The sequence below is a fragment of the Belonocnema kinseyi genome, chromosome 9 (genome assembly GCF_010883055.1).
Source record: "Belonocnema kinseyi isolate 2016_QV_RU_SX_M_011 chromosome 9, B_treatae_v1, whole genome shotgun sequence".
Lineage (NCBI taxonomy): Eukaryota > Metazoa > Arthropoda > Insecta > Hymenoptera > Cynipidae > Belonocnema > Belonocnema kinseyi.
The window spans coordinates 42830059-42840493 of NC_046665.1; the positions used below are offsets into that span (position 1 = coordinate 42830059).

Here is a 10435-nt window from a genome sequence, read left to right on the forward strand (position 1 = left end):
CCCCCCCCCCCCCCCAGCTATGCCAATGCTACATAATCATATTCATTTGATAAATTAAATATTTTTAAGTTGAGCTTAACGCGGTTAAATTCTACACCGTATAGATCTAGAGGAATTAAATTATTTTTATTATTTTTATTTCAAAACCTCTGTCGTCGAGGGATAAACTAGTCCGACATTCCTGGTATACTCACCAAATATTCCCATGTATTTTTTTAAACATATCTAATACCTTCTCTGACGAGAATGTAAAAATTACTTTTAAATCTAAAAATACGAATTTGCAGCTAAACGCATGAATGTTCAACTAAAAAAATAAACATTTAAGAAAGTAGTTTCTACTTTCAACCAAAGAGCTGAATGTTCAACCTGAAAAGTTGAATTTTTCCAACGAACACAAATTTTCAATTAAATACTTGAATCCTAAAGTAAAATAGATTAATTTTCTACCAAACAGTGGAATTATTAGCGCAAAATTTGTTTTTATAAAAAAAACGAATTTCTATAAAAATAACGTGTTTGTTAAAAATTTAATTGTTTTTTCGAAAATTCATTATATTAAATCATACTAATAAATAAAAATAAATTAATGTAACATAAGTTCGCCTAAAAAGTAAAAATATTTCTTGGAAATTCCGTTTTTAATATTTCCAGCATTGTACAATTATTAAGTTTTAATTTGACATTTTGCACATTTTCATGATTAGGGAATGAAAGAATGATTTAACTCCTAGCGCATTAATTATTCATACGTCATAACATTTCAAATGTTTTAATTCCTAAATGCTATAGAATCAGAATTTCTGAATATTCATGATTCTTTTTTAAATTTTGGAACATTTCAATTCACAGTTTTTCTATTTATTTTTATTTTTATTTATTTTATTCAAACTTGTATATTTTCAAACGTTTTAGAGGCAAAATTTTATAATTTACAATTTGCAACACTTTAAACTTAACATTATTCGCCTGTTGCGATTTCGAATTGTACAGTTGTACAATTTTGATATTTTAATTTGTTACGTCATTCCATTTAGAAAGTCTTTAAATCAAAGTTGTTTCAATTAAGGGTTTCAATTAAAATTTAAACGATTTATTTGAAACCAGGAATCAAATTTGAGATATTTCAGTTTAAATTGATACAACTTTCTTTATTATCAACGTATAAATAATAATTATAGATTGAAAAATGTACAGTTATACTTTTTCTAAATGTGAAGTGCAATCAAAATCTGTGTAATCCGTTGAATTGTTATAGAGTTACTTTCAATACTTTTGGAAATGCTTTAAAATCTCTTGAAATATTTTCAAATACTTCGAAAGTCTCTAAAATCGCTTAAGATATTTTGAAATTCGTAACAGTTTTCTCAAATTCCTTCAAACATTTACAAAGTTTGTGATATGCCCTAAAATATTTTAAAACAATTGAAGCGTTTAGATTCTTTTAAAATCTAATAAAATCGCTTACATTTTTCTTAAATTCATAAATATTCTATGAAAGTCTTTGAAAGCTTTACAGTCTCTCGAAATTACATCAAATTCCTTGAAATTTGTTGAAATTACAAATCTCTCAAATCTCAATATCTGGTGTAACCAGATATTCTATGTTTCAGATATTAAATGAAAAGTTATAAACAAATTGAAAGTTATTAGCGAATTTCGTTTTTAAATTCAAAATGTAATAAATGGGGCAATTTCAAGTAATTCAAAAGTCAATCAGGTTTTCAACAACAATGAGTGCAAGATTTTTGGGACATTGCGTTACACCACTTCTTTTAGATAGATATAGGATTTCTCTTTGCAGCATCGAAGAGTTTACGAAGCTCTTAAGACAGATTTCCCGGTTCTAATTAATTATAATAATAAAAATAAACCAAAAATATTGTTTTGGACATGATCAAGTAACTTTGTCCTTAACATTCGTAATTTTTGTCAAGTAGAATTTTCGCCGAGCAATTTTGTTTAATGAAATCTTAAATATATCATCCTCATTTGTGAACACCTTTCAGTAGAAAAGCGCAAAGCTAAATAATTAAAAAATGGTATAAAAAGTTTTTCCAAATTGAGCCTATTTAATTCTAAATTTTAATAGGAGTATTGAAAAGCTTCGAATATGTTAAGGACAAAGTTACTTGATCATGTCCAAAACAATATTTTTTGTTTCTTTTCATTATTATAATTAATTAGAACCGGGAAATCTGTCTTAAGAGCTTCGTAAACTCTTCGATGCTGCAAAGAGAAATCCTATATCTATCTAAAAGAAGTGGTGTAACGCAAAGTCTCAAAAATCTTGCACTCATTGCTGTTGAAAACCTAACTGACTTTTGAATTACTTGAAATTGCCCTATTTATTACATTTTGAATTTAAAAACGAAATTCGCTAATAACTTTCAATTTGTAAATAACTTTTAATTTAATATCTGATACATAGAATATCTGGTTACACCAGATATTAAGATTTGAGAGATTTCTCATTTCAACAAATTTCACGGGATTTGATGTAATTTCTAGAGACTGTAAAGATTTCAAAGACTTTCATAGAATATTGATGAATTTAAGAAAAATGTAAGCGATTTTATTAGGTTTTAAAGGAATTCAAACGCTTCAATGGTTTTAAAATATTTTAGGGCATATCACAAACTCTGTAAATGTTTGAAGGAATTTGAGAAAACTGTTACGAATTTCAAAGTATCCTAAACGATTTTAGAGACTTTCGAAGTATTTGAAAATATTTCAAGAGATTTCAAAGCATTTCCAAAAGTATTGAAAGTAACTCTATAACAATTCAACGGATTACACAGATTTTGATTGCACTTCACATTTAGAAAAAGTACAACTGTACATTTTTCAATCTATAATTATTATTTATACGTTGATAATAAAGAAAGTTGTATCAATTTAAACTAAAATATCTCAAATTTGCTTCCTGGTTTCAAATAAATCGTTTAAATTTTAATTGAAACCCTTAATTGAAACAACTTTGATTTAAAGACTTTCTAAATGGAATGACGTAACAAATTAATATAACAAAATTGTACAACTGTACAATTCGAAATCGCAACAGGAGAATAATGTTAAGTTTAAAGTGTTGCAAATTGAAAATTATAAAATTTTGCCTCTAAAACGTTTGAAAATATACAAGTTTGAATAAAATAAATAAAAATAAAAATAAATAGAAAAATTGTGAATTGAAATGTTCCAAAATTAAAAAAAAAATCATGAATATTCAGAAATTCTGATTCTATAGCATTTAGGAATTAAAACATTTGAAATGTTATGACGCATAAATAATTAATACGCTAGGAGTTAAACCATTCTTTCATTTCCTAATCATGAAAATGTGCAAAATGTCCAATTAAAACTTAATAATTGTACAATGCTGGAAGTATTAAAAACGGAATTTCCAAAAAATATCTTTACTTTTCAGGCGAACTTATGTTATATTAATTTATTTTTATTTATCAGCATGATTTAAAATATTTTATCTGTAAGATTTAAAGTATCTGTTTGCAAATAATTACGACGCGACTGTAAGATATTGCAACTTGATTTCAAAACGATTGCAAATCTATACGAAGCATTTCTCAAATTAAAGTAAGTTAGCGAATTAAAAAGTTTTAAAATTTTCATTTAGATTGTGGAATGGATAGCCCCTCCGTTTAAAACAAGGCTCATGGTAAAGTAACACATCAATTTATTTTTTCGAGATCTTTTACAGTGCCTAAAATTACGATGTTATTAAGGACATGTGACACAGCTAAATACCTATATTACCGACCTCACTTTATCAGTTTACTGAATGTTTTTTTGAACCTAAGAACTTTCTTTGTAAATAAAATATCGAGCTGAAACTTTGGAAAATGTATTAGAGTACAATAAAGTACGTTTAGGTACTGCAGTTTGGTAGGAACTTCACTGAAAATTATTTCATCTTTTTTCTGAACCTCGACATTTTTTCAACGTTCGAACTTTTTTTTTTACATAAAATATCGGTCTCAAACTTTGGAAAATACAAGAGCCGACAGAAAACCACGTTTAAGTACAAATCTGAATAATAAAAGATGTAAAAAAAATTTTCAACTATTAATTCCATTGACATCAACCGGTAACGTTGTACACGAAAATACGAACCCCGGCGGCCACTAGATATAGCACATGCCCTTAACGGAAACGTTGATAATTTGCCATTTGTCACCCGCATTCACGTATAAGAAATGCATTCACAAAAACAGTTCTGGATTACTGCATATAGTTAAACCAGTATTTAACTTTTCTAGAGGCTATTTCTAATAGATAAACAGAATCTAATATGTACATTGTAAAATCTTTCTTATGTAGAACTCAATGATTTAAATATTGATATAGACTGGATTTTATCAAAAAAAAAAAAAAAGCGACGAAAAATAATTTGTCAACATTCTTCATTTTTTTCAAGTACTGACAATGCTTAATTAATTAAATTTTACATATCAAGAAAATAATTCTTTGCTGAACGAAAGCTATAATATATTAATGAATATTCAAGAGTAGGCCATAATAATATAAACAAAATTTCGTAATATCTTCTTTAATTTTTCATTTTAATGAAAACCCGACAAAGCGGCTCCACACTCATTTATACCTGATTGTGACTGAAATAAGAATGTCTAAAATGCACTTCCCTTCCTATTAAGTATTGCAACCCATTCCGTGTTACATATTATCATTCTAGCATACTATCATAGTGCTCATATTTTTCATTAAACATTTCACCATTTTATTTCTATTTCTACCGCTATTTTTTATTTCTTTTGTACATCATCATATTTATGCAATATTTGTCTTTAAGCGTTGTTTTAATTCCACAAGCTTTAACTCTGTAATCTTTCTTATAGAATTTGAACCGTTATTTAAATAAAAATGATAAAAGTGCCTACTATTATAGTAAGAACCAAAATAAATCCGATTGCTATGTAGTTTTCAGCGAAACGAAAGAAGAGAATCATTGATTCTGCGTGATGCGGAGATTTTCGATGTTTTCGAATTTATTACAGAAAAATAATTACTTAATTAATATTATTTATAATCTAGGTCCTACAACTACGGGTTTTTTCCATCTTACTTTTCTCTGATTCTTCACCCATACTTTCCCCATCTGACTTTTTCCCACTCGATCTAGCTTGCTCTCTTTCCTCAGTTTCCTTTTTGACCGCTGCTTTTTGCTCCTCTTCCTTCGTATCTTCTACGTCTTCTAAATATTTATCCCATTTATCTATCCTCGCCTCAATCTCAGCCTCTGTTTCGGCAACTCTGCAAAAAAAAACATCAGTTGTTTTATCAATTTCAAACGAAATTTAAAAAAAAAAAAGTAATTGCGTGAACTAGACTTTTAAAAACCACCTCCTTTAGAAAATTACAAATTGGACATCCCTTATCAAAATTAAATTTCTATCAACAAAAACCAATACTTTTCACAACCATCGAACAAATTTAAAATTGATAGTTAATTTCAATTTCTCTTTATCCATGAATTCCATCCTTACTGAGAAAGTTGGGCAAGGCAGATTTCTCGTAGCGTTTCACTACGTAGAAAATTCTACCTTGCCAACTTTGGGAAAACATAGATGCATACTAAAAAAAAAAATGTTTTAAAACTAAAAAGTTGAATACTTTCATAAATATTCTTAAATTGTAACAAAATTGTATCAAATTTGCATACATTAATTTTTGAGAATTCTGAACTTAAAGCCGTTAATCTGCTTTACCAACATTAAAGTCCACTCAAGAATTCAAGAGCTTGAAGAGACGAGATGTGTTCAGCTCACATAGGTAAGAAAGAAAACTAACTTGTATTTTGTCTTTCCGTCCCAAATTTCTGCAGTTATTTTTCTCTGTCCAAACCAACGGCCGTTTAATAACTGCACACACGCCTGAGCTGCTTCGGATTCCTTGAATGTCACTTGGGCAACTCCATCGGGATGTCGCTAAAATCAGAAAATTGCATTCACTTGAATCCATCAACCTTTAAAACTTTCTAAATAAAAAAAATCATTATGGAGAATATAAATCAAATTTTTGTTGTATTATTTTATGATAATAATGCCAAAAATGTATAATCTAATTATCGCAATGGAAACAATTATTGTTAATTGTTGACAATAAAATATTATGTCAACAAATTAATTACATCATTATGCAACTGATGACAAAAATAATTAAATAATTGACTATTTGATTGAACAGTTGACTGTTATATTACGTAATAACAGGAGATCGATTACATTATAGAAACTTGGAAATGGTTTTTTAAACAATCTTTTTTCTACACCAACCCCCAGGCAGAGTACCAGGCGTTCAATTTTAATGGTATCTCTAATATGACATCAGAAATCGTTATTCGGAATATTATCGTAATATAAATAATAATAATAATTATATAATAATAAGTTGGTTAGACATTCGGACTTCACCTCAGAGGTCGGGGGTTCGATCCCTGAGCCGGTACCTCTAGACATTTTTCAATGTACCTTTACTGAGGTTCTGGTGGTTCGGAACTCACCTTAAGCTGTAGGCCCCCCATCCTGTACTTGACTGCAACCCAGTTCGTCAATGATGGGGTAAAAACCAGGCTTTGTCCAAGATGTCTGGGCAGACTGCTCTCATCAGATCACTTGATTGCTTTATAAAAATGCGTCCGTGACTGATGATATATACCGGGACAGCCCCGTGCAAAATGATCAAATAAAAATCCAACTCTAACCAAAAATGCCTTCGATATGTTGGGCAGTATAAGCCTGTGACAATATTTCAACACAGAAATGTTTGTATAATAATAAGAATGTTCCTTTCAAAAGTTAAGAAAAATATTTGTAAATATATAGAAAATAATATCTACGTTCGGCCCAACACTCCACGACTCTTGAAATAAGCCAAATTTGGTCTAAAAATAATGAATTTTCGCTAGATGTGCATTTACGTTCAAATAAGAATGAAAATGATCATTTTTTGACCATTGAAAGTTGAGCTGAAGAAATATAATGGCAGCGTTTTTCTTTGATGTGTAGATTTAATGAGTAGGGGAAACCATCCTACAACAGATAATGCTTTGCAGTATGAATAATCTTAATTAACTGGAAAACTGGCAACATTTTTTATTATTTTTGTTAGTATAACATTTTGCAAATATTACTGCATGTTCTTCTGTCATCATAAGTTAAGTTCAACAATACGAAGTTTAAAAAAAAATTGCACCAATCGTACCAATGTCACTAAATAGAAAATGTGAAAAACGCAAGCTTTTATGGTACTTGGCAAAATAATGATAGTTCAGAATGGAATATTCTATCATGTCCAGGGGCAATCAGAAACGATTATCTATCGATGGATAGATGTCATTGAATAACTTTTTGATATTTTTCTCTATAGGAATATTCAATTTAATATTTAAACTTTATTTAAATACGAAAATATTTTTTAAGTTAGCAACCTGGTGCAGTTGGACGCTTTTTATTTTTGCCTATCTACTGTAGGGTGGTTTCCTCAACTCCGGATCTAGGATTTTGAATTTTTTCTATGGTATACAAAATTAGAAAAACTGTAACGCTACGACAAATTTTCTCTGCCGACCCGGCTATCTTATCAGTGAAAAAACAGATTCCACGGTAACTGCTGCATCCTGAGTTCTAATAGTTCTGCAGATTACTCGTCTTATATCATAAAGGAGAGTGCCCTTGGTTGTGACGGACCTTTGGTGGGAGGACAGCGGGGATAAATGTTATAGATTAGGCATTAGAAATCTGAAAAATGACTAAAGTTTTATTTTATTGTAAGGCATAAATGGCTAAAGTGAAAATAATTTTTTTTACATCACTCCTAGATATGAACGGAAATCACTTTAGTGTTATCAAAAGTAAAATTGTATGGTTGCAGTGAGTGTAGGGAATTTAATTAATTTAATATAACCATTCATGTTTTTAAAAAATACATTAACTATGCGTAAAAAATAATTTTCAATGCGCATGCAATATTCCTTGGTCAGGACACTTCGCGCATGCGCGTTACATTTTATTTTGTTTTCGCTGTCAGTGAAAGTCGATTGCAAGGAGAAAAGCAGGTATAAACAATAGTTCCAATGTTGTTAATATACATATATAAAATAATAATAATAAATAAAATCATGAAAAATCATAAATAAAATAGTGCTTGTTTATTGAAAACAAAACTGAGTTAAGTTGTTAAAATTTATAAAATAATGTTTGTAAAAATTCCACAAAGAAATACACTCGAGTCGCGGTATTCCGAAATTCAGTACTGCGAATTCCAGCTATTGAGTACGTTTTCCCCCGATAGTGAGGACGACGCTATAACCCCTTTACGCCTAGTACTCATTTCTACATTTAATGATTTCATCAAATGCACAATTCAATTTGTGATGTCTTTTAACGTTTCCTTCTCTCTATTCATATGAATAATAATTTTAATAATAACGATGGAAATCGTCACTACATGTTCACAGTACCGCGACTCGAGTGTACTAATTTAGCTTAGAGGAAGTAGTTTTTCTTTCAATTTATAACCCATAAAACATGTTATTATGAATTATATTTTTAAATAAGAGAATCAACTATTAATTCTTGATTAAATAACTTGATTTACACTTGAAAATAATTATTTTGATTATTTGATATTTTTAAGATTTTGTTAATACGTTCTAGATGGACAATAAGTCAATAACCTGTGAATAATCTAGCACTCACGAAACCTTGTTTCCCTCATACATTTCCTGGATTTATAACTCCTTTTTATATGCAGCAAACTCTCGCTTTCCGTCAAGTATCGGGGGTTGCCTTAAAATAGCCTTGGACTGGATTCGGGGGCATCGAAACGTAAGCAGTGAGGGCCACCTGTCTCGTTTCCAATTGGAATATATATTTATATATATAATGTCGCAACCGCTCTCGCCCTGCTGCCCTGAGAAACTGCATGAGTCAGCAGTTCTAGAAAGGCCGAGAACGGGGTGAATGAAAGCGAGAGTTTGGTATATTTTATTACTGAAAAATCCCAACCAAGGACCGACGCCGAGTTATCCCACCCAAGGACCGATTGCCCTTGGTTGGAAAGTTTTCATAGATTTAAGAAAATTGTTTTCAAATAAACAATTTATCTGTTTTTAAGTAATAGTTAATTATTGACATTTATGTGCAAGCATGAAAAATTATTTTTATATTCATGTTTTTATTATTCATATGAACAAGAAACAAAAAGCGTCCCAACCAAGGGCACTCTTCCGTATAAGGTTAAGTAATAGGACAGTGTTTAATATAATACATCTGAGATTTTTTACTTTTTCTAGTGTATCTTTCCTTCCACTACCCTGATATCTTATTTTAAAAAAACCGATTCCGACATGAAAAAAAAAATAATATAAGCTATCTCTTGATATCAGAATATTACGTCACTTGTTGACAGAACATTACTAAAATAAAGAATTTTATTTTTTGTTACAGATTCATAGCTTACAATAAGGATATTCCATTTTAATAAATTCATGAAAATTTTGTTTCCATAAATTGAGAAACCATTGGTATTAAATTTCAGGTAATCTTGATAAATAATTCCTAACCAGATTCCCGTATGGGGGAGCAATTTGACCCAAGACAAAAGTCAAACCATCAGAAACCACCAAAATTATGCATTTTTTTAAGAAAGGGATTTTTTGAAGAGTTTGTTTATTCTTAATTATTTATTATTCTGATTTAACGAAGGTCAAAATCAATAATTTGCTCATAACGTATAAGGTTCAAAAGTGGTCCATGGATTTTTTCAGAATTTCTTATGCATATTTGTATATGCTTAACGTAGGTAAGAAACAGCAATAAGGGGACCGGGTTAAATGTTATCTTAGTTGTGCAGAAATTCAAATTGCTTACGAATAAAAACAGTTTTTATAAAACAATAATTTCGCACATCTTCAGGATGTAAATTTTTCAAATTCGTTGTCAGGGGGATTTTCTTGGTTTCATGCAGCCTTCACATCGACTCGGTTATGATAATTAAAACAAAAATGCTTTTTTTTCCGTGAAGGTCTACGCAATGTTTTTTTTTTATAAAATTTTCAAAATTTTTAAAGATTTTTAAAATTCTCAAACTTTCAAAAAATGTCAAGCTTTTAAAAATTTTCCAAAATTGTCAGTCCTTAAAATTTTTCAATATTTGCAAACTTTCCAAAATTTTACAAATTTAAAAAATTGAGGAATTTTCGAAGCTTTTCGTTATTTTAATACGAATTCAGAGCATTTTTGAAAATGTATGGTGAATTTTTTACTTGACGCAAATATTCTGAAATTTATGAAATTTTATCGATTTAGAGATTTTTTGAAGATTTTGAGGATGTTCCAACGTTCAAAATATTTTTTAAATCTGCAAAGTTTTCAAATTTCAAAAAATTACTAATATA

The 10435-nt window shown here is 29.3% G+C and overlaps 1 protein-coding gene across 1 annotated transcript in view; it reads right to left on the reverse strand.

Moving 5' to 3' along the window:
• Positions 1-4551: 4551 nt before the first annotated feature.
• Positions 4552-10435, reverse strand: part of LOC117179507 (HIV Tat-specific factor 1 homolog) — a 282439-nt gene continuing 276555 nt past the window's right edge. Inside the window, exons 7-8 of the mRNA XM_033371377.1 lie at positions 5827-5963; positions 4552-5289 (exon numbers count right to left, since the gene is read on the reverse strand). Of these exons, the coding sequence (XP_033227268.1) occupies positions 5067-5289; positions 5827-5963 (360 nt within the window). The 3' untranslated portion in view covers positions 4552-5066. The remainder of the gene's footprint in view (positions 5290-5826; positions 5964-10435) is intronic.